Genomic DNA, 23,265 nt, shown 5'->3' with positions numbered 1-23,265 from the left:
AGTTAACTTTTGAGTATGATTTTGGCTGAGTATAAATTGCCTGAAATTACTTCGTTGCCATCGTTGTAAAGAACTCTATCGATAACTGGTGTGGAGAGTGTGTCAGAATATGTAACATTGCCGGTACCTAACTCGGATGTATGATTGGCGGCGAACTCAACAACAACAAGTAACTTTGTCTTATTATGATCCTCTGGAGCGTTAACTTTGAAAGTCCATTCTACTTGTTCGTATTTATATCCAGTGAAGATAGAATAGAAGTTTGGAGATGGTGTATAGAACTTTATACCTCGAACTGAAAAATCTTCTAACTTTGACAATAAGATATCCCAAGCATCTAACATCTTCCTTCCAACTTGTACAACTTTTATTTTCTTAAGTTTCTGTCTACATTCTTGTTCAGACACTATTGTTGCTCTTGGTTTGTTAAAGACAACATCCCATTCTTTCATGACATAACATTCTGGGGCAGAGTCAACATAAATGACTAAACGTTTCAAATTCTCGACTGCTTTGTTATAGTCTCGAAATGGACACATATTTCTGAATGCTTGGAAGTCATAAAAATCTGAAACATCTATTCTGTACATTTTTTTATAAAAATAAAAAAAAAATATTTTTTTATTCTTGAGCTTGTTGTTCCATTTGTTCCATTTGTTGCATTTGTTGTTCTTGAGCTATTTGTTGTTGAAGTTGTTCTTGTAATACAATACTTTCACCAGTTGCATCTTCCAATTCGAAACTTTCTGCCGTCATTGACAAATACATAGGACATAAAAGTTTTACAGGAACAAAGTTTGCGTCAACTAAGGTTAAGTTTATGTTTGCTAAAGTGTTTGAGTTTACTAAAGCTGAAAACTCTGCATTCGAATGAACAATAGGCAAACCAGCAGAGAAAGTATTGTTTATACGCATAAGTATCTTTTGGTCATAATAGTTTCTGTCGACATTCGAATAACACTTTGAACCTAAGTTTGAAACAATATATAAGATTGGTGTGCTTAAAGTCAATGGAACAGACATTCCTTGTATGACACCTTTTCCTGTTATAGGAAACTGTTGGTAGTAAAAACCAGATATAAGTTTTGTATTATAACTCATATCGTTTATAGTAAACTCAGTCGGACATCCAAACATAATGAAACCTGCTCTAGTTGCAGCACATGTTACACCCGTCCTTAAAGTATTAAATAAGTCAACAAAACCTGTTGGTGGTATATCTGAGTAAGTATCTTCAAAGGAGTATTTTTTACCATTCACAACAATAAAGTCTTCTGGTGTCAAAAGAGCAAAACAGGCTTTAGTCGTCATTGTGTTTAAGGTTAGTTTACAATATCGTCCTTGAGGACTTTGTAAGTTTGTTGTTATAGAATTATATGACTCAGGGTTTTTAGTCGTAATAGTATAAACCATTATGTCTTCTGCCATTTACTTAGCAAATAAATTTTAATGAAATGTTGTGGTCGTCAAATATTTTTATAACGTCTGGGAAACTATATTTTAAGTTCAACGTTTCACCTCCTTTCATAACGTATATCTTGTCAATGACATTATATGAAACACCACAGCAACTAATGTCGGGTTCTATTTCTTTGATGTTTATATCGTCTGCCTCTGTCAAAAGTTTCAATAGTTCTTTCAAAACTTCATGAGGTGCAATGACATATGAGTTCACTTTTACAGGGTTGTGTTCGACCAAGTTTAACATTATACTTAAAGCTTGACAAATCTTCTCCTGAGTTTTAAGTTTGTCTTTCAGTTGTTGGTAGTCGTTTCGAATATCTGCAACAGAACTTAAGTCTCTGCTAACTTCAGGATATGTTGGTTGTTCTTTTACAGGAACTATTGTTATACCATCTTCGTCTTCGTATGGTTTCCCCACTTCAACATCTCTGTCTTTGACATTGACAACAACACTTTGACTGTTTGTTTGAGTTGGTGAATTTAACTTCACATCTGCCACCGCCATTAAACCTTTTGAAACACTTACACTTCTATTTTTCGGAAATGACATTTTACTTAGAATAAAAAGATGGACGTATTCAGATATCTCTTCGAATTGAAGCAAAACAAAGTTTACACACACAAACAATACAAATACATTGACAGAATAGTTCTTTACACAAACAATGGAAAATGTTATAGAATAGCAGTCTTTGCTGAACCTAAATATTTTCATAAAGCAAAGAAAGTTGGTATAACTGAAATGGTGAAAGTTCTTGAAGCAGACAAAAATATAACTTCAAAACTTACAGATATTTCTAAAGGAAAGTTTATAATACAATATTATGTCAAAACTGGCGTACTGTCAATATTTGACGGAGAGAAGTCAGTTCAAGAACAACTTACTGACCTGCTGCCAAAATCTGCTCGATGGAAGCTGTCGTTATGCCAATCTGAGGAGCCCCAGCAGGTTTCATCGAACGAATTTTCAAAAGAGCATCTTCCGTGAAAAGTGCTATTGGTTTTGTAAACTTCTTTGCTTTCAATTCATCTGGACCGTCTCTGTCACCAGTATATTGTATTTGAACTGTACCAACAGTTGAAATACCACCCATAAAGTCTTCTGAGTCAGCAAATGGAATGCCAAGCCAAAAGTTTGAACGGTCTCCATTTGTATATTGAGTTTTTTGACCTCCTGTATGGGTCCATACTTTCACATATGGCATAATAGAACTTTGCATTTCAGGGTTAATGGTTGTTGTGAAGTTGTTGTTAAAGTTCATAGCATCTAATGTCAAGTTGTATGACCTCATATCCTCAACTGTAGAATATTCTTCTCTTGGATAATATTTGCCATCTATGTTTATATGATATTTAATACCAGGGTTGTAGAAACAAGAATAGTCATTTATAGTTCGTCTGAAAAGAACAAACATAGTATCTGCATGTTTCATTGCAGTTGTTAAGGCAATATCTGTTCTTGCACCTGGGTCAGCACTTTGGTTTCCAACTTCACCTGCAAAGTCTTTGACAGATATTTGGTGTATAGGGAACATAAGTGGAACTGCAATATATTTGGCAGCTAAAGCATTTGAAATATCTGGGTCCAACATATAGACTGCAAGTCTGCTTTCTATTCTCTTGCATTCAAATTTTTCGCATGTGAACTTAACTGGGTCCCAAGCATCTCCAGCAGCATTGAAATAATAGTTTACTTCAGTGTTGAGGTTTGAGAAACCAAAGTCTAAGTCAACTTTGTCTTTGCAAAATTCGGCGAATGACGTTTTATTTGTTCCCTTTACGTCTGTAAGAGTGAATGGGTCTTGTGTTGGTGCAATGACTAAGTTATTTTTGCTTGGAGTAAGTTCGATAGAAATTTTTCCTGCCCAGTTTGGCAAGTATCTTAAAAACCTGAAGATGAGGAAAGATGACAAAGGAACTCTAAGTTTCAGTTTTACTTTAGTGGCAGCAGTTCCATCTGAACCAGAAAGGTTAACATAAACTCCTGGAACGTTAGGGTCAAGTCTTCTTATTTTCTCAATAGTTGCATACTGGTCTGTTTGTTCTCTAGCTTGTGGTTGTACTGAGTTTCTTAAAGCGAACCATTCATAGTTTGCCCATGTTACTGTTTGAACTAAGTCAGAGTTAGAATATATCTTATATCCCATGAAAACTTCTGGAGCATATTGGTATCCGACATAGAAAATTCCATTGCAACCTTTCTTTTCAGACAACTTGGCAGAAGGTTTTATTTCAATGTCTTGTTCCACGTATAAGAAAGAGTTGTCAATAGAAATAATATGAAACCTGTCGCAAGCAATATCTACTGTTGTTGAAGAACCTTCTCCAAACTCACCTACGTTTCCATAAGAAACAGCAGTTGTATATTCGTAAGTTCCAGGAACTATTTCTGACCTTCTAATGGCATTGTCGCATTCGTTATACCATTCGGAAACATTTCCATTCATGGCATCCAAAACTGTTGGCGTTATATTCTGAGCGGCGTACATTTCATATGGGTAAAAATATAGAATAGTTGGATTTATATGTCATAATAGAACCCACTCGGACCAAGCTTTACTTTCTTCCTGACTGAGTTTTTAACTCTTCTTTTTCCTTCATTGCCACTACTTTCACTAGATGAAGTTACTTCTTCACTACTTTCACTTTGTTCTACTCTTCTCTTCTTCTTTGGTGTCGCTTTTGGTAACTTGCCCTCTGCTTCAAGTTGTTGCATCTTTGCCTCATGTTCACCTAGTATGTTGTAAATTTCCCATGTCCTTTTTGCCTTTGGGCTCTGGTCGCCCATCTCAGGTAACCTATATCCTAGAAAGATTTTGTCATAGTTTGTATTTGAGTCTTCGCGTATTGTTTGCATGACTCTTTCCTGAGTTTCCGGTTCAAGCTCTTCAAACAGAGCTTGTCCATATGGAATAAGCTCGTTTCCAAATATATGTTTTTGTAGCCATTCTGGTTTTCTTTCCATGTTACCAATAATATCTTTTGTGAATGGGAAAGCTTTTACCCAATGTTTCAGTCTTTCGTCATTTATTTCTGTAGTTGGTTTTATTTTGTCAAGGAACATGTTTTTCAATACTAACATTTCATTTGGTACTGTCCATTTGAGTTTTCTTAAATATTCATCCCTTCTCGGTTCATTGTCTGCAAAGTAAGTTTTTATGACATTTTGTAAACTTTCGTTTGCAAGGTCATGTACAATAGGTTCTCTTCCTTCTCTCTCCCTAACTGTCTTTCTAAACTCTTCACCAAATATACCATCTCTATGGTTCTGTGTAGTTCTTTGAGATAAATGTTTTAGAACGTCAGGTGTTATATTTCCATCAGCCATGTTCATTTCATACTGGTTCAAAATATCTGCATCTTTCATATCTTTCAATGGCATTAAAGCCGCGCTGAAAATACCAGCTATATCTGGTTCACCATTCACTTCCATTGCGTCTACAACTTCTTGGAATTGTGGTTGTAAGTTTATGAACCACCTATCCGGATTAGCTTTATGACCCCATCTCATTGTAGTTCCATAGTCTGCAGAAACAAAAGTAGGTTTGTTTCCATATTGGTTAGGTTCTGAATGAACTTTAAACAATGTTTCATTTCTATATGTTTTGTTGAAATTTAACCTTTTATTTTCACCGAGTTCAGCCAAAGATTGAACGTTATATGGTCGTAAGTAAAAAGGATTGTTGTATTTGCGTACATTATCTTTCAGTACTTCCATTCTATGCTGAATATTTTCATCTGATGTTGGAGTCTTTTGTATGTCGGCAAACATTTTTCGATATTCTTCTACTATGTCAGCCGAATTTTTTTTAGACTCTTGGAAAGATTCCATATTCACCTCATACTCTTGTTGAGGGTCAAGATTTTTCGGCTGTTCCAAATCTTCATCTAGTTCTGTGAGGTTAGTTTCCAAAGGAGGGACTTGTTCGTTTCCTTCAGGCTCTTCTAGCTGTTGTTGCTGAACTATTTCTTCCATGTCTGGTTGTATCTGAACTTCTTCCTGTTGAGTTTCTTGTACCTCATCTGCTGGCATTTCATATATTCCGAGACCGTTTTTAAAAAGTTCCCTATCTAAGTCATCCGGACTCATAAACCTTTCTTCTTTCGTTCCGTCTCTATTTTTTACGCGTTTCATGAAGAGAGTTGAATTGTCATTTAGCTCTGACACCAAATATCTCGGAGTAAATTCGTTCATGTCATTTGGATGATATGCTATTAAATCATATCCCTTAGCGAGCTTGTATTTTCCAGGTTTGAAATTATATCCATTTGTGCTGAACCATAAAGCTAAATAGGTTCGGGTCTGTATTTCCTTCCTTGAACTTTCTAATAGCTTCTTTATATCTGTCACTAAAGTCAAGAGTATCTGGGTAACCATATTCTTCCTTAAGCATTTTTAAGAAATCTTGGTTTCCTTGTTCTCTACTTCTTTTATGTCCTTGCTCTGTTTGTGGTTGTTGTGCTGGTTGTGGAGGTGGTTGTTGTGCAGGGTTTTGAACTGTTGGTTGCTGTGCTGGTTGTGGAGGTGGTTGTTGTGCAGGGTTTTGAACTGTTGGTTGCTGTGCTGGTTGTGGAGGTGGTTGTTGTGCTGGTTGTTGTTGTTGTTGTGGTGCTGGATTTTGAACTGTTGGTTGTTGTGTTGGTTTTGGTGCATGCCTGTGTCTGTGTCCATGTGACGATGTAAATGTTTTAGGTAGTCCTGGTGCAGGTGCTTCTCTTGGAGGGTTTGGTGGTATATAAGTTCCACTAGCTAGTATATAAGTTCCACCAGCTGGTATATAAGTTCCACCAGCTGGCACATATGTTCCATCTGCAGCATAATGTCCTACCTGACTTTTCGTTCTTAAGAAAGCATTTACTAGGTCTCTTTTGGTCTGTTGTAACTCTTTTTCTTGACTTTCCACAACAGCTGTTCTAACGGCGTCATGGGCACTTTGAACTGCCTGTCTCGTTGCTGCATCTGTTATTTTCGTCATATTTTGTGCTACTTCTTTTAACTCTTTGTCGAAACCTTCAGACTTCAGTTTCTTTCCAGATGAGAAGTCGTTCACTAGTTTCACCTTACTATGAAGAGCTTCGAAGGCGTTCTTAAAGTCAGCATTCGTTAAAGCTTCATTTGAACTGTCTTCATCCGCTTGTATTTTTGTCCTTATTGACCCTATAAGTTGGGCTGCTTTAGCGTTGGCTTGGGCGTCTAACCAGTCATTATTAGCTTTTATATATTCTGCGCTTTTCATTGCCTTTTGCATGGCTGCGTCGTTATTTTTACTTTCTTGTGCTAAGTTTTCATACTGTACGGTTTGGTTTTGCAACTGTAAAAGTTTTTCTGCCTTTACATTTGCTTCAACTTCTTTTTTATACTCATCGCTATCCATATATGTCTTCAGGGCTTTTTGTTTTATTTCTTCATCTTTCAGTACTTTATATTGAGTAGTATGGTTTTTCAAATTTATAACATCTTGTTCCATTTTTGCTACTTCTGCTGCTTTTTCTGACACTTTTTTCGCATATTCCTCTGTACTTAGTTCTTTCAGTTGTTCTTCTTTCTTCTTTTTCTCTACGTTTAACTCATTGAGTTTCTTTGTGTGTCTGTCATATTCTAGTTTCTTTTCGTTTTCACTTATTTGTTTCTGTATGTCTATGTTTGACTTTTTGACATCTGTTATTTGATTTTTGAGTGAACTCAAATTCATTTGACTTTGAGGGTTATAAGCTGTTCCGTCTGCAGCTCCACCATAGCCTGCCATTTTCGCTAAAAGTGCCGCTCTTAAACCTCCACTCTGTGCACCAATAACTCGGTTTAAAAGCATAGGGTTGCTTGACATTTGTTGCAACATAGTGGGGTCATTCAGCATTTGTTGTTGCAACTGTTGTTGTGGTGTCAGTTTTACTATTGGATGTTTCAATGCTCCCTTCCTCTTACGTATATTCTTACGTAGCTTACGTGGCATTTTAAGTGAAGTTAAAAAGCGGTTTTATACTAAACATCTTCGGGGCTAGAGGGCGCAACGCGCCTGGAAGCCCCACTACCTTTTTTTTTTCAAGTAGATGTGATTTGATTCTGTACAACTAAATATTAATATATTTAAAACATTGTAGAATTAAAATTTTTGACGATATCAATTTATAAAAAAAATGCAAGCGAATCCTTTTAATAAAGCTAAGATACGATTTGCTTCACTTTGTCCACCTAGTAAAGTGTTCAACACAGGGAGCATGGACTGGGAAGCATGTGGGCTACTTGCATTAGCCGGTAAAGGCACAATTTATCTCTATAAAACTACTAAAAATGATATTTCTTTCTTATGATCCATTGAAATTCTAAATTCTAACATAACTTGCCTTAAATTCCACTATGAGCTACCTTATCTTGCAATTTCAGACGATTGCGGAAGAGTTTTGTTATGGGATTGTGAATCAGGTCTTACACTCGGAATCACTCGTCAAGTATCTGAAGCTCAGTATGTATCGGAGCTTCAATGGTCCCGTAAAATCGTTTTAGGCTTTGCAGAACCAAATACAATTTATAGTATCGATTTTTGGCCGTATGAAGCTGAAGATCAAGCGAAAAACTCACGAATACTTTGGAAGATAGATGTTCCTGGTACATATACAAGGATGGCTGTTAATAGTTCAGATATATTCACTGCAATTCTATATTCTAATGGTCCATCCTTTACAATTATCACGTCAAAGAATGCCAAGCAGGCTCCAACATCTCAATCTCAATCCCATACTTTAGATAAATCAGAAAAAATCGTAGAAATTCAACATCATCCCCATATTAGTAATATTTTATTAATTATGCTTGAAGGAAAAATACTTACGTTTAACATAGCGACCAAATCTGGCCGAAATCTTGTAATCGATGAATCATCCCAATCATCTTTCCATAAACTGCTTCCTTCTTTAACAAATGACAACGAAATTACAGTTTATGGTCAAGACTCGTCACTCAGTATCTATATCTGTAACGAAGACTACATTTTTACAAAATCAGGAACAATAAAATTGAAAAGAGAGCTGTTTGACTTAAAATCGAAGTATTTACCACTATCCGCTGCATGTAACCGTGCACTTCCCGAGCGATACATCGCGTTCTCTCCATCAAATGGCTTAGTTATGTTTGCCATAAAAGATGATATACCTTACGTCATCGCGCAGTCTCAAATTATACCACAGATACCAACCTGTTACGATTTCTACGACGGAATCCTTGCTTTCGGCACTCCAACCGGAAAGATAATTTTCGCAGACGTTTCAGAAGGGAAATACACACAGAACTACCTTGCATCCAGCACATCCATTGAAAAGATCAAGTTCCTTACCAAAGATGTCCTTCTGTGGTACTCAAAAACCGAGTGTGGATCAATAAATCTTCCCAAGCGCCAAGTTATTCCAATCCACACTCGCCTTGGCCCTGCCACAGACCTAATATGTTCAGAGGAGCTCGGCGTTTTCGTCCACGGCAAATACGACCTTGGTATTTTTTATGATGTCAAACAAAAGCCGATGACTCTTCAAACATCCATCACCGCTGTTGCAGTCCAAGTATCCAGAATACCAGCAACATGTTTCCAAGGCGATACTCCCAATTTCGCCGTATTATTATCTACCGGAGAAATCCAAGTCTACACATACAAGAACGGCATAGCACAGATGCCTGTTCTGAGGCTGCGTAACTCACGGGAGAACTCCAGGACAACTTGTCTTGCTTGGAAAGGCGATTGCATCATAACTGCTGACACAGACGGCGTAATTATGTTTTACGACTTTGCTTTCGGTACATCGAAGCAAACATACTCTCCTTTCATCGACATAGACAGGATAGAGTTCGAGAGATCATCCAGCGGATTGTACGTACACGCGAGAGACGGAAAATTTGGTTTTTCACTTGAAAAAGTGGAAAGTTGTCCTTTTTCTGTTTCCTCATTCGCTGTAACAGGAAATGGACTCGTCCTCGTCTCCCCGCTCAATGACGAAGCCGTGAAATTCGTTATTGCAAGAGACTGGAGATCTGTAAAAAGAATCACTTCACCTGCCCTCTTAAAACCGCTAAAAACCGCCCAGCAACGGTTAGAGCTTATGGGTGAGCAATTATTAACGAATCCTACTACAGGAACATGGTCAGAAGCACTTCAAATAGCTGAGATAGCTAATGACCATGGATTTCCAACTGATTCCATTATTTGGAAGTGTGTTTCACGTAGTTTGGGAGGTCCGAGGTTGCAAGCACGGCATTCCATGTTTGGAGGGAAAGAAGAAGTTGTTTCCGCGTTGAGGATTCAATCTTCTCTGTTTTCTCCTGCAGATACTCCGATTTCTGCCATTTTCAACTTGTTGTTCAAGTTCAGAATGGGTGATAGAAGAGGAGCTGTCGAAGTTTTCAAGAGTCTCTCCAACAAAAGCGAGTTCACAATAGTGGCAAGCATTTGTTCGGCGTTGCTTCTCGGTTACGAAGATAAAATTTTGCCACAAAACGTGACAGAATTTTTGATAACAACCGCTGTTCCACTTTTTGCACAGCACAGATTTATAGAAGGCTGTATATTGATGCATTTAGCTGGCGCTAATCTTTCTGCCGCAAGATATCTTCAGGACAACGGAAGATGGGAAGATTCTGTCGAAGTCTGCAAATTGGAAGAGTTTTCGAATGAGTCGAAGAGTTTGTTGAGAAGAGCCGCCCACCACTTCTTGGATACTGGAAATGCAATGAACGCTTTGTTGCTGTTCATATCAATAAGAGATTTCCATCCTGCTTTGGCAATTTTGATGCAGATAAAATACAAAGCTCTCGGCGTTTCATTTGATGAAATGTTCTTGGATAGGGCTGATGTAATTAAGCCGTACGACGAAGACACTTCGAGATACGCAACACAGTTTGCGGATTTGGATACTTTGAGACAGGATATAATTGTCAAATATGACAAAATAATTAAGAAATAATTTTATTTGTATATTTATTTTCTTTATTTATAAAAAAAAGTCGAAAAAAAATGAAATTGTTTATATCGCATTTTCAATGATCTTTCAAGCCAGTTGTCAGATAGAAAAAAATTACGCATTTAACAAAGTTAAAGGGGAAAAGCATCCTGAAATTACGAAACATTTTAAAAAAAAATAAAAAAAAAATAAAGTGGGAAAGTCTGGAAATGATATGCTATGTATTGTAATTTTCAAAACTCAGCTTTCTAATGGAGCTATCACTTGTTACGTAAACTATATATATCGAATCAAAAGTTTGCCATGTTGTAATTTGATTTACAAGACATGATTTAATTAAAAAATAAAGGGTTTAAAATATAAAATAAAATATTTATCAAAGAAAAAAAGTTAAACTAAAAAATATATCAAAATAAATATTATATTAATATAAAGAGGTAGCAGTTTGACCAGCTGGATCTGTGATAGAAACTGTAATTTTAACCGTTGAGTCTTCAGAAATCTTTGAAGGAGCTGCAATTTGGAAAATTGTTTTCACTTTAGGAGAATATAATTTTCTCTTAAAATATACAAAAATAGTAATATCAATACATGTGTATAATATATAGGGTGTCCAAAGGTGCGTTTAGCACAGCGCTCTATATGAGACTATTAAAGGAGATATATGCTGATTATAAATATATAATAAAAAATATGAATATATGTATATGATGAGTATGTTGTATTTTGGCGCCATGCCGGGATATAAAATGAATTTTGAGACAAGAGGCGGTTTCGCGGGAAATTTTGGCGGGATTTTTTTCATTTTTTTAATGAATCATAAAGAAAACATCCTCGCTCTTGCAAAAAATGCAAAGACTGTAAAAAAATCTACGAGACATTGGTAAAATGCTTCGGTATGGATGCTCCTAGCTATTCCACTGTAACGTATCATGTTAGGATGTATCACTTCATGAACAAAAAGGCGCCCATCATAAAAATTGACAAAAAATCGCCGGATCAAAGAAAAATCAAAGCAATTCTTCAAGCGCTAGATGAAGACCCAAGAGCATCACTTAGAAGGATAGAGGAGATGACAAAGATACCACGTACAACAGTCAGTTATTATCTGCACAATTATTTGAACTACAAACTAGCGTATACACGTTGGGTTCCGCACAACCTTAATTCAGTTCAAAAAAAATCTAGAGTCCAATCTTCGAAAGAGCTCCTCTCTATATTGGGTGCGTATCAATCCAAGAAGTTTCGCTTTTTAGTAACAGGGGACGAGTCTTGGTTTCAATATGCAACAGAAGCCAAAATCATATGGATCCCGAAGGATGAAAATGTTGTAAACGAAAACGATAAAAACGGTTTGACAGTAAAGTGACACTTTACATGGCAAAAAATAGAGCCTTACTTTTGAGATACTTGAGATTGAAACTGAATCTTATGAGGCGGTGATCTTGAATCACTACCTCATAAGGTTCAGTTTCATATAAAATTTGTTGCAATTTGTTATTCTTTTGCAATCATTTCTTATAAGATTTTACATCTTTTAGCGGGAATGTTTGTTATCATGTATATATTATAAATATCTACACGATAACGAACATTCCTCGCTAAATTGCTGAGAAACTTTGAGGAAATGTCGAACAATTTCCTCAAAGTTTCTCAGATTTATATAGATCACTAGAGTCCCCTAGGCACTGATTCTGGTTCAGTACCTAGGAGGCTCTAGTTCTTTAACGAACTGATAAAATGTTTTTAAATTTTTGGATATTGCTACCTGTGAAGCACTGACTTCAAGTCAGTACCTCACAGGTAGCAATTACATTGAAAGATGGGAGAAACTTTGTCCGAATGTTAAACTATTCGGACAAAGTTTCTCCCATTTGTAGTGGAGATGGAAGGCTTTGAGGTATATTGTATTAATATATACCCCAAAGCCTTCCATCTCCACTTGAAAGTGTCCAAACTTTGGGTTAATAGTTTGCAATTAACCCAAAGTTTGGACACTTTCTAGAAGGAATTGGAGGGTAAGAGATATACATTCATATGGTATATCTCTTACCCTCCAATTCCTTCTTAAAATGGGAGAAACTTTGTCCGAATGTTAAACTATTCGGACAAAGTTTCTCCCATTTTAAGAAGGAATTGGAGGCTATGAGATACTGATGAAATGTCAGTAACTCATGGCTTCCAATTCCTTCCTAAAACTCATAAAAGTGGACATTACATGCATATAAAATTTGACATGTAAAGTCCACTTTTTGCGAGCGGGGATTTGACTCCGTCAAATCCCCTTTTTCGTTTACGAGAAAAATCCGCAAACATTCCCGAAGAAAAAAATTGACACACCAATGATGATGTTGTCGGTTTTTTGGGGCGTAAATGACATCATCGCAATTGATATTCTTCAAAAACCTAATACGATGAATGCTCAGTATCTAATTGACAATGTTCTTACTCAAATTATCAATTCTGATGAGTTTGAGAAATCCAAACAACAAAAACAAAAGTTTGCAATTCATTTTGATAATTCAAGAGTTCACAAAAGTCATAAGGTAATGAATTACTTGGTGGAAAACAATGTCAAAGTTGTTCCAAACCCAATTTATTCACCTGATATTGCACCCTCTGACTTTTATTTATTCGGCACGCTAAAAAAGAGAGCTGAAGGACGCGAATTCGCGAGTCCAGATGATCTTGAAAATTTTGTAAGAGAGCAATTTGAGCAATTTTCTCATGATGATTTAAAGCGTGTCTTTCAAGCCTGGATCGATCGCTGCGAACGCGTGATTGAATCCAATGGTGATTATATTTAAATAAACTTTATATATATGTAACTTGTTTATTTCTATTCGCAGTATTCAGGTTTGTGCTAAACACACCTTTGGACACCCTATACTTTAAAACCATCGTGACAAAATTCAAAAACGAAGAGTTCTTCTCTCCAAATTTTTTTCAAAATCAAAAAAATGAGATAAAAAAGTACGTTTGGAAAATTCATTTTTAGCATTTTAGGAATTTTCTCACTTTTCTTCCAAATTGACATCCTTAATTAAATTAAATTACACATTAACACCGGAGCCGGAATCATCTTGGATATCAGATGATGATTTATCTTTAGATGGTTTCCTGCAGAAAACGAAGTAGATGATGAGAATAATAAGGATAACAGCAAGAAGAACGCCAATAACAATACCAGCCTTCTGTCCACCAGTAAGTCCACTATTTTCAGGTGTTGGAGTTGGCTTGGAATCATCAGGGCTTGGTGCAACGTATTGTTGTTTCTGAAGTGAAACCTCTGTTTCAATGATATTGGATTGAGCTTGATCTTTGGATCCAGCTAACCTAATTTGAAGTTTAACTTTCCCATCTTCTTTGATATCTTCATACTTTGGAGCTGGAATGTTGAGTAGATATGTTTTGCCTTCGTCGGCATGTAATTTCTTAATTGCAGATGGGGTTTCTACTTCAGTTACATTGTCGTCTGGGAGATCTATCCATTTCTGATCTGCATAGAATCTATATTGGAAGTTTCCTGTCTTTGCCTCAAAGTGTTGTAATGTAACTTTAACTGGAATATATTCACCGGCCTTGAATGGTCCTGTATGATTTTCAGCAACAACAGTTGGCGCAGATAAATATGGAGACTTCCAAGAGAATATGTAACATTGCCGGTACCTAACTCGGATGTATGATTGGCGGCGAACTCAAACAACAACAAGTAACTTTGTCTTATTATGATCCTCTGGAGCGTTAACTTTTGAAAGTCCATTCTTTGTCTTGTTCGTGCTTGCTACGGCTGTTGCAGTGCTAACATTTTGTGATGTTTTGACGCTAGTGACAGAGGCGCTGGAAGCGTTGCTTTCTGTTGCAAAGAGATAATATGTCTTTGTAATAAAAACGGTTCATCTCAAATATTTAAATATCTGTCTTTTTTGGTCAGTTCATTTTTATCTAATGGAAGCCAACGCTGTTAACCACAATTCAAACATTAACAATTCTCAACGCTAACCAAAGCCAAAGCCCCACAACCTCCAAGAACCGGCACAGCGGTTAGAATAACCACCAAAAAGTCTAACAGCGAATTAAGAGAAATTCTTCAACAAATTTGCTCTAAATATCTCAAAGACGCCGAAGAAAACACACAAACCAGACGCTACATACAATATCGTTCTTGATAGTCTTGAACAAAGCAATTGCTAGTTCAATTAACTTAATAAGACAATTCCAAGTCCAATTGAGCTTAGCGATGTCTTAGTTCAGTATTTCTCAACATTTACTAAGCTTATAATGTTGAGAACTTTATGCAAGTTCGTCAAAATCTTCCTCGTTACATCCAACGGTCATTCGACAAGAGAATTGCCGAATTCCAAGTCTTTAGTTACGGATATGACGAAGATGAATACGTTGACGAGTTCGGAGACAACTGTACAAAATGGTTTGAATGTTATACGACAACACAATTTGAATTCGACTTTCTCGAATTCAACGCAGCAACCATTCATATCATTGCTCTTTACCTTTCCGAACAACAACAAGACCTCGCAGATGGAAATGTTGTTACTGTCGTCATGAAAACTCCTGAACAATTCGGAAAAAAGAAGTCTCTAATTGCCAAATTCGTTCCAGGACATCAGCTTTTCCAACGCAAGAATTCTTCTGTATTCCTGGAACTAAGTTCTTTGTCAGGAGCGAACTCAAAGAAAGATATAATGTGTCATTCAATTACACATATATAATGTTTTCGACCCAGAAGAAGGCTTCTTCCCAGAAGCAATGGAGGAAGAAGAAGAGGAGGAGGAAATACAAGACTCTATCCAAGAAGTCCTCCGAATTCACACCAGAAGACTAACAATTTTCCGAATAAAAACTTCATTTATACTAAACATCTTCGGGGCTAGAGGGCACGAAGTGCCTGGAACCCCACTTACCTGACCTATACAATCTATCGGTTTTGAGAAAATGCATCCCATCCTTTCATTCAAAATTTAAAATCATTCATATTTCATACTTTTCCAAATTAATTCTTGAGTGTATTAAAGTTATTGAGCTGAAACATAGATGTCCATATACAAATAAAATAAAATTTCTGTTTTTCGTATAGAATTGACCTTTCAGTGGAAAATTTTGCATACGGTAATAGGTTTATAACAAAAAGTAATATAAGATTAAAAGACCTAAACATTAGTATCAACATAATGGAGGAATGATGGTAATTGGGAAATTCTTCACACGATTGATCAAATCATTTGAGCAAGACTCAGTTCATTCGTAATGTTTCTTTAAAAAACAAAAACAATAGTTTTAAAAAGCTACATTTACATGATACAGCTTACATGGAAAATCAAAAAAATAATTAAAATCGCATAAGTTAAAGAGATGGGAGAATAATTGTTGAGGCCTGCTTGGTTTGAATTCTGAGCCTGCTCATTGAAAGAGGACTTATAAGTGAATTTCCTCTGAAAATACGGGAATTTGTTTTGTGAGGGGTGATTTGCAATTTCACATTAGAATGCAAATATCTGACAATTTCCGCCATTGACCATCTTTGTTCAGGATTAAGGAAAATGCAATGTCTAATGATATTGACCAAGTTTTGAGGTATCTCTTTTGGGAAAATACAGCTTCCATATTCAAGATATTCAGTCCATTGTGCGAATGCATCTGGTCCATTGCCATAAAGGCAACGATCAATCCGAAAGACCAAACATCAGCTTTGTATGGATCATAAGGTTTCTTGTGCTTAATTTCTGGAGCTGCATATCTTAAATTTCCGCAGTATTTTTGAGATATTGGCTCATGGATACAAGCCAAACCAAAATCGCAGATTTTAATGTTGAAATCATCATCAAATAGGATATTGGCCGGCTTTAAGTCTCTGTGAGCCAATTCATGATCATGGCATGATGCCAAAGCATTAGCAAATTGAGTGACCCAAAGGAAAAGCTTTCTTCCGGATATGGCTCCATAAGTTTTAATCCAATTATCAAGCGTGCCGTTACTGCAATATTCGACAATAACATAGAGATTGGATTCGTCGTAAAAATAATTATAAATTTTGATAATGTTAGGATGACAGACAGCACAGAGCGATTCAACTTCAATATGATATTTTCTAACCACTGTTTGCAAGTGATTGTCACAATGTTGAAGATTGATGACTTTGCAAGCAAATTTGTTGTTATACCTTTTGTCTTGAACAAAATAACAATTAGCAAAGGCACCTGATCCAAGGTAATCAAGATAGATGTATCCATGTTCATCTAATTTAGTTTGAAGTTGAGCTATTTCCATCGAAAAATATGAATTGAAAACAAATTAAATTGCTTTCAAAATGTTGAAAGGATTCAAAATATAATAATAAAAAATGATAATATTTTTAAATGATAATCGAAATAATACACTATATTTTTAATAATTAACCAAAAGCTTAATTGAAAATTTTGAGATGTAGTGAAAAGAAAAAAACGAAGTGAAATTAATTGATTAATTATGCTGATCTAATGTTGTGTAATAATAAGAATAAAATATTTATCTATTGAATGATTAAAAATTCATTTCGATTTTTCAATTAACCGAAAAATATTCATTCTAATATAGATACTGAGCACATATACAAAAAATAATTTAATTGAATGAGCATTGAAAATAGAAAAAGTAAAATTGACAATTATTCATATTGAATAATTTCACGTATCTCATTCAAAAGCAATAAAAATATTGAAAAACAGTTTAATTCAACAAAAAGTTTGATAAAATTTTTTTATGCATTCAAAACTTTATTGTTATCGAAAAATCACCATCATATTTCCCACAATTTTTTGCAAATTATTTTTTCAAAGGCTTTATTCATATCATTTGTTCGATTTAGATTTACCATATATTCTCCTGCAAATTGCTATTTATTACATACATTACATTTATTCTGTAAATTTAATACAAAAATCATTTTTTTATTAACACTAAAAAAAAAAAAAAAAAAAAAAAGGCAGTGGGCCTCCAGGCGCGTTGCGCCCTCTAGCCTGAAGATGTTTAGTATAAATGAAGTTTTTTTTTTCTTGGGATGGCCTTCCAGGCGCGTTGCGCCCTCTAGCCCATAAAAAGTTTTTGAGAGTCGTCGCCGTTGACTTTTTTGTAGGCACTCAAAATAGTATAACTTTGTCCGGACAAGTAAGGGTCTATCGTCGCTACAGGAAAAGTTACAGGCGTTCCAAGGAAGTATACTTTGAGAAGCCTTTTCCCCCTTATAGAATGAGATAGGACGGTTATTTTACAAAACTGACAACACTTTGACCGAGTAGTTTTTTGTGCTGAACAAAAAGTGTCATATAAACATCTGTCAAAAACCGTTTTTTACTTCACTTAAAATGCCACGTAAGCTACGTAAGAATATACGTAAGAGGAAGAGAGCATTGAAACATCCAATAGTAAAACTGACACCACAACAACAGTTGCAACAACAAATGATGAATGACCCCACTATGTTGCAACAAATGTCAAGCAACCCTATGCTTTTAAGCCGAGTTATTGGTGCACAAGAGTGGAGGTTTAAGAGCGGCACTTTTAGCGAAAATGGCAGGCTATGGTGGAGCTGCAGACGGAACAGCTTATAACCCTCAAAGTCAAATGAATTTGAGTTCACTCAAAAATCAAATAACAGATGTCAAAAAGTCAAACATAGACATACAGAAACAAATAAGTGAAAACGAAAAGAAACTAGAATATGACAGACACACAAAGAAACTCAATGAGTTAAACGTAGAGAAAAAGAAGAAAGAAGAACAACTGAAAGAAACTAAGTACAGAGGAATATGCGAAAAAAGTGTCAGAAAAAGCAGCAGAAGTAGCAAAAATGGAACAAGATGTTATAAATTTGAAAAACCATACTACTCAATATAAAGTACTGAAAGATGAAGAGATAAAACAAAAAGCCCTGAAGACATATATGGATAGCGATGAGTATAAAAAAGAAGTTGAAGCAAAATGTAAAGGCAGAAAAACTTTTACAGTTGCAAAACCAAACCGTACAAGTATGAAAACTTAGCACAAGAAAGTAAAAATAACGACGCAGCCATGCAAAAGGCAATGAAAGCGCAGAATATATAAAAGCTAATAATGACTGGTTAGATGCCCAAGCCAACGCCAAAGCAGCCCAACTTATAGGGTCAATAAGGACAAAAATACAAGCGGATGAAGACAGTTCAAATGAAGCTTTAATGAATGCTGACTTTAAAACGCCTTCGAAGCTCTTCATAGTAAGGTGAAACTATGGAACGACTTCTCATCTGGAAAGAAACTGAAGTCTGAAGGTTTCGACAACGAGTTAAGAGAAGTAGCACAAATATGACGAAAATAACAGATGCAGCAACGAGACAGGCAGTTCAAAGTGCCTATGACGCCGTTAGAGCAACTGTTGTGGAAAGTCAAAGAAAAGAGTTACAACAGGCCAAAACAGACCTAGTAAATGCTTTCTTAAGAACGAAAAGTCAGGTAGGACATTATGCTGCAGATGGAACATATGTGCCAGCTGGTGGAACTATATACCACTGCTGTGTGCTATATATACTAGCTAGTGGAACTTATATACCACCAAACCCTCCAAGAGAAGCACCTGCACCAGGACTACCTAAAACATTTACATCGTCACATGAACACAGACACAGGCATGCACCAAAACCAACAACAACCAACACAACAACCAACAGTTCAAAACACTGCACACAACCAACAGTTCAAAACACTGCACCACAACCAACAGTTCAAAACACTGCACCACAACCAACAGTTCAAAACACTGCACAGCAACAACCACAAACAGAGCAAGGACATAAAAGAAGTAGAGAACAAGGAAACCAAGAATTCTTAAAAATGCTTAAGGAAAATTATGGTTACCCAGATACTCTTGACTTTAGTGACAGATATAAAGAAGCTATTAGAAAAGTTCAAGGAAGGAAATATGACCGAACCTATTTAGCTTTATGGTTCAGCACCAAATGGGATATAATTTCAAACCTGGAAAATACAAGCTCGCTAAGGGATATGATTTAATAGCATATCATCCAAATGACATGACTGAATTTACTCCGAATATTTGGTGTCAGAGATAAATGATAATTCAACTATCTTCATGAAACGCGTAAAAAATAAGAGACGGAACGAAAGAAGAAAGGGTTATGAATGCGGATGGCTTAAATAGGAACTTGTTAAAAACGGTCTCGGAATATATGAAATGCCAGCAGATGAGGTACAAGAAACTCCACAGGAAGAATTCAAATACAACCAGACATGGAAGAAAAGTTCAGCAACAACAGCTAGAAGAGCCTGAAGGAAACGAACAAGTCCCTCCTTTGGAAACTAACTTCACAAACTAGATGAAGATTTGGAACAGCCGAAAAATCTTGACCCTCAACAAGAGTATGCGGAATATGGAATCTTTCCAAGAGTCTAAGAAAAATTCGGCTGACATAGTAGAAGAATATCGAAAAATGTTCGCCGACATACAAAAGACTCCAACATCAGATGAAAATATTCAGCATAGAATGGAAGTACTGAAAGAAAATGTACGCAAATACAACAATCCTTTTTACTTACGACCATATAACGTTCAATCTTTGGCTGAACTCGGTAGAAATAAAAGGTTAAATTTCACCAAAACTATAGAAATGAAACATTGTTTAAAGTTCATTCAGAACCTAACCAATATGGAAACAACTACTTTTGTTTCTGCAGACTATGGAACTACAATGAGATGGGGTCATAAAGCTAATCCGGATAGTGGTTCATAAACTTACAACCACAACCAAGAAGTTGTAGACGCAATGGAAGTGAATGGTGAACCAGATATAGCTGGTATTTTCAGCGCGGCTTTTAATGCCATTGAAAGATATGAAACATGCAGATATTTTGGACCAGTATGAAATGAACATGGCTGATGGAAATATAACACCTGACGTTCTAGAACATTTATCTCAAAGAACTACACAGAACCATAGAGATGGTATATTTGGTGAAGAGTTTAGAAAGAAAGTTAGGGAGATAGAAGGAAGAGAACCTATTGTACATGACCTTGCAAACGAAAGTTTACAAAATGTCATAAAAAACTTACTTTGCAGACAATGAACTGAGAAGGATGAATATTTAAGAAAACTCAAATGGACAGTACCAAATGAAATGTTAGTATTGAAAAACATGTTCCTTGACAAAATAAAACCAACTACAGAAATAAATGACGCAAGACTGAAACATTGGGTAAAAGCTTTCCCATTCACAAAAGATATTGTTGGTAACATGGAAAGAAAACCAGAATGGCTACAAAAAATATATATTTGGAAACGAGCTTATTCCATATGGACAAGCTCTGTTTGAAGAGCTTGAACCGGAAACTCAGGAAAGAGTCATGCAAACAATACGCGAAGACTCAAATACAAACTATGACAAAATCTTTCTAGGATATAGGTTACCTGAGTTGGGCGACCAGAGCCCAAAGCAAAAAGGACATGGGAAATTTACAACATACTAGGTGAACATGAGGCAAGATGCAACAACTTGAAGCAGAGGGCAGTTACCAAAAGCGACACCAAAGAAGAAGAGTAGAACAAAGTAAAGCTTGGTCCGAGTGGGTTCTATTATGATATATAAATCCAACTATTCTATATTTTTACCCATATGAAATGTACGCGCTCAGAATATAACGCAACAGTTTTGGATGCCATGAACGGAAATGTTTCCGAATGGTATAACGAATGCGACAATGCCATTAGAAGGTCAGAAATAGTTCTGGAACTTACGAATATACAACTGCTGTTTCTTATGGAAACGTAGGTGAGTTTGGAGAAGGTTCTTCAACAACAGTAGATATTGCTTGCGACAGTTTCATATTATTTCTATTGACAACTCATTCTTATACGTGGAACAAGACATTGAAATAAAACCTTCTGCCAAGTTGTCTGACAAGAAAGGTTGCAATGGAATTTTCTATGTCGGATACCAATATGCTCCAGAAGTTTTCATGGGATATAAGATATATTCTAACTCTGACTTAGTTCAAACAGTAACATGGGCAAACTATGAATGGTTCGCTTTGAGAAACTCAGTAACAACACAAAGCTAGAGAACAAACAGACCAGTATGCAAATATTGAGAAAATAAGAAGACTTGACCCTAACGTTTCAGGAGTTTATGTTAACCTTTCTGGTTCAGATGGAACTGCTGCCAACTAAAGTAAAACTGAAACTTAGAGTCCTTTGTCATCTTTCCTCATCTTCAGGTTTTTAAGATACTTACCAAACTGGGCAGGAAAAATTTCTATCGAACTTACTCCAAGCAAAAATAACTTAGTCATTGCACCAAACCAAAGACCCATTCAGCATTACTGTAGCTGGAACTGGTGGAGCCAAGTTCTGTGACTTTTGCAAAGACAAAGTTGACTTAGACTTTGGTTTCTCAAACTTCAACAATGAAGTAAACTATTATTTCAATGCTGCTGGAACTGCTGGACCCAGTTAAGTTCACATGCGAAAAGTTTGAATGCAAGAGAATAGAAAGCAGACTGCAGTCTATTATGTTGGACCCAGATATTTCAAATGCTTTACTGCCAAATATATTCAGTTCCACTTATGTCCCTATACACCAAATATCTGTCAAAGACTTTGCAGGTGAAGTTGGAAACCAAAGTGCTGACCCAGGTGCAGAAACATATATGCTTTAACAACTGCAATGAACATGCAGTACTATGTTTGTACTGTTCAGACGAACTATAAATGACTATTCTTGTTTCTACAACCCCGGTATTAAATATCATATAAACATAGATGGCAAATATTATCCAAGAGAAGAATATTCTACAGTTGAGGATATGAGGTCATACAACTTGACATTAGATGCTATGAACTTTAACAACAACTTCACAACGACCATTAACCTGAAATGCAAAGTTCTATTATGCCATATGTGAAAGTATGGACTCATACAGGAGTCAAAAAACTCAATATACAAATGGAGACCGTTCAAACTTTTGGCTTGGCATTCCATTTGCTGACTCAGAAGACTTTATGGGTGGTATTTCAACTGTTGGTACTGTACAAATACAATATACTGGTGACAGAGACGGTCCAGATGAATTGAAAGCAAAGAAGTTTACAAACCAATAGCACTTTTCACGGAAGATGCTCTTTTGAAGATTCTGTCGATGAAACTGCTGGGGCTCCTCAGATTGGCATAACGACAGCTTCCATCGAGCAGATTTTGGCAGCAGGTCAGTAAGTTGTTCTTGAACTGACTTCTCTCGTCAAATATTGACAGTACGCCAGTTTTGACATAATATTGTAAGATAATTACCTTTAGAAATATCTGTAAGTTTTGAAGTTATATTTTTGTCTGCTTCAAGAACTTTCACCATTTCAGTTATACAACTTTCTTTGCTTTATGAAAATTTTTGGTTCAGCAAAGACTGCTATTCTATAACATTTTCCATTGTTTGTGTAAAGAACTATTCTGTCAATGTATTTGTATTGTTTGTGTGTGTAAACTTTGTTCTGCTTCAATTCGAAGAGATATCCGAATACGTCCATCTTTTATTCTAAGTAAAATGTCATTTCCGAAAAATAGAAGCGTGAGTGTTTCAAAAGTTTAATGGCGGTGGCAGATGTGAAGTTAAATTCACCAACTCAAACAAACAGTCAAGTGTTGTTGTCAATGTCAAAGACAGAGATGTTGAAGTGGGGAAACCATACGAAGACGAAGATGGTATAACAATTGTTCCTGTAAAAGAACCAACATATCCTGAAGTTAGCAGAGACTTAAGTTCTGTTGCAGATATTCGAAACGACTACAACAACTGAAAGACAAACTTCAAACTCAGGAGAAGAT

General features: G+C 36.0%; 10 protein-coding genes and 2 pseudogenes across 12 annotated transcripts, besides 5 other annotated features; 4 read left to right on the top strand and 8 right to left on the bottom strand.

The window, feature by feature from the left end:
- Positions 1–214: 214 nt before the first annotated feature.
- Positions 215–5,032: a mobile genetic element.
- TVAGG3_0294910 (uncharacterized protein) lies at positions 622–1,023 on the bottom strand (the record flags this gene model as incomplete). The annotated part of the gene is made up of 1 exon (XM_051229241.1): positions 622–1,023. The coding sequence occupies one exon, from the start codon at positions 1,021–1,023 to the stop codon at positions 622–624; it is 402 nt and encodes a 133-aa protein (XP_051098971.1).
- TVAGG3_0294900 (protein of unknown function, DUF4106 family) lies at positions 1,433–1,969 on the bottom strand (the record flags this gene model as incomplete). The annotated part of the gene is made up of 1 exon (XM_051229240.1): positions 1,433–1,969. The coding sequence occupies one exon, from the start codon at positions 1,967–1,969 to the stop codon at positions 1,433–1,435; it is 537 nt and encodes a 178-aa protein (XP_051098970.1).
- TVAGG3_0294890 (protein of unknown function, DUF4106 family) lies at positions 3,081–3,953 on the bottom strand (the record flags this gene model as incomplete). The annotated part of the gene is made up of 1 exon (XM_051229239.1): positions 3,081–3,953. A coding segment is annotated over one exon (873 nt), but the record flags the coding sequence as incomplete, so codon positions are not given.
- TVAGG3_0294880 (protein of unknown function, DUF4106 family) lies at positions 3,986–4,429 on the bottom strand (the record flags this gene model as incomplete). Its single annotated transcript, XM_051229238.1, has 1 exon — positions 3,986–4,429. One exon carries the CDS (start codon positions 4,427–4,429, stop codon positions 3,986–3,988), a length of 444 nt encoding a protein of 147 aa, XP_051098968.1.
- An 828-nt stretch (positions 5,033–5,860) lies between the features above and the next one.
- TVAGG3_0294860 (uncharacterized protein) lies at positions 5,861–6,136 on the bottom strand (the record flags this gene model as incomplete). The annotated part of the gene is made up of 1 exon (XM_051229237.1): positions 5,861–6,136. One exon carries the CDS (start codon positions 6,134–6,136, stop codon positions 5,861–5,863), a length of 276 nt encoding a protein of 91 aa, XP_051098967.1.
- Positions 6,137–6,663: 527 nt separating this feature from the next.
- On the bottom strand, positions 6,664–7,415 carry TVAGG3_0294850 (protein of unknown function, DUF4106 family; the record flags this gene model as incomplete). The annotated part of the gene is made up of 1 exon (XM_051229236.1): positions 6,664–7,415. A coding segment is annotated over one exon (752 nt), but the record flags the coding sequence as incomplete, so codon positions are not given.
- A 667-nt stretch (positions 7,416–8,082) lies between these two features.
- TVAGG3_0294840 (WD repeat-containing protein 11 family) lies at positions 8,083–8,947 on the top strand (the record flags this gene model as incomplete). The annotated part of the gene is made up of 1 exon (XM_001287629.2): positions 8,083–8,947. A coding segment is annotated over one exon (865 nt), but the record flags the coding sequence as incomplete, so codon positions are not given.
- A 29-nt stretch (positions 8,948–8,976) lies between these two features.
- TVAGG3_0294830 (WD repeat-containing protein 11 family) lies at positions 8,977–10,187 on the top strand (the record flags this gene model as incomplete). The annotated part of the gene is made up of 1 exon (XM_001285047.2): positions 8,977–10,187. A coding segment is annotated over one exon (1,211 nt), but the record flags the coding sequence as incomplete, so codon positions are not given.
- Positions 10,188–11,012: 825 nt separating this feature from the next.
- Positions 11,013–11,040: a terminal%2Cinverted (terminal inverted repeat of Mariner transposon ID:TVAGG3_0294800).
- Positions 11,013–13,294: a mobile genetic element.
- Positions 11,109–13,214, top strand: TVAGG3_0294810 (annotated as a pseudogene). Its single transcript has one exon. A coding segment is annotated over exon 1 (2,106 nt).
- Positions 11,735–12,713: a mobile genetic element.
- Positions 13,267–13,294: a terminal%2Cinverted (terminal inverted repeat of Mariner transposon ID:TVAGG3_0294800).
- Positions 13,295–13,460: 166 nt separating this feature from the next.
- Positions 13,461–13,999, bottom strand: TVAGG3_0294790 (glycoprotein 38 family; the record flags this gene model as incomplete). Its single annotated transcript, XM_001279239.2, has 1 exon — positions 13,461–13,997. A coding segment is annotated over one exon (537 nt), but the record flags the coding sequence as incomplete, so codon positions are not given.
- Positions 14,000–15,900: 1,901 nt separating this feature from the next.
- On the bottom strand, positions 15,901–16,692 carry TVAGG3_0294780 (protein serine/threonine kinase protein; the record flags this gene model as incomplete). The annotated part of the gene is made up of 1 exon (XM_001294738.2): positions 15,901–16,692. One exon carries the CDS (start codon positions 16,690–16,692, stop codon positions 15,901–15,903), a length of 792 nt encoding a protein of 263 aa, XP_001294739.2.
- A 1,073-nt stretch (positions 16,693–17,765) lies between these two features.
- TVAGG3_0294770 lies at positions 17,766–18,511 on the top strand (annotated as a pseudogene). The gene has a single exon. A coding segment is annotated over exon 1 (746 nt).
- The last annotated feature ends 4,754 nt before the right edge of the window (positions 18,512–23,265 follow it).

The sequence above is a fragment of the Trichomonas vaginalis genome, chromosome V, assembly GCF_026262505.1.
Source record: "Trichomonas vaginalis G3 chromosome V, whole genome shotgun sequence".
Classification (NCBI taxonomy): domain Eukaryota; phylum Parabasalia; order Trichomonadida; family Trichomonadidae; genus Trichomonas; species Trichomonas vaginalis.
Note: the sequence above shows the minus strand (reverse complement) of the source record. Positions and strands in the feature narration are given on the sequence as shown.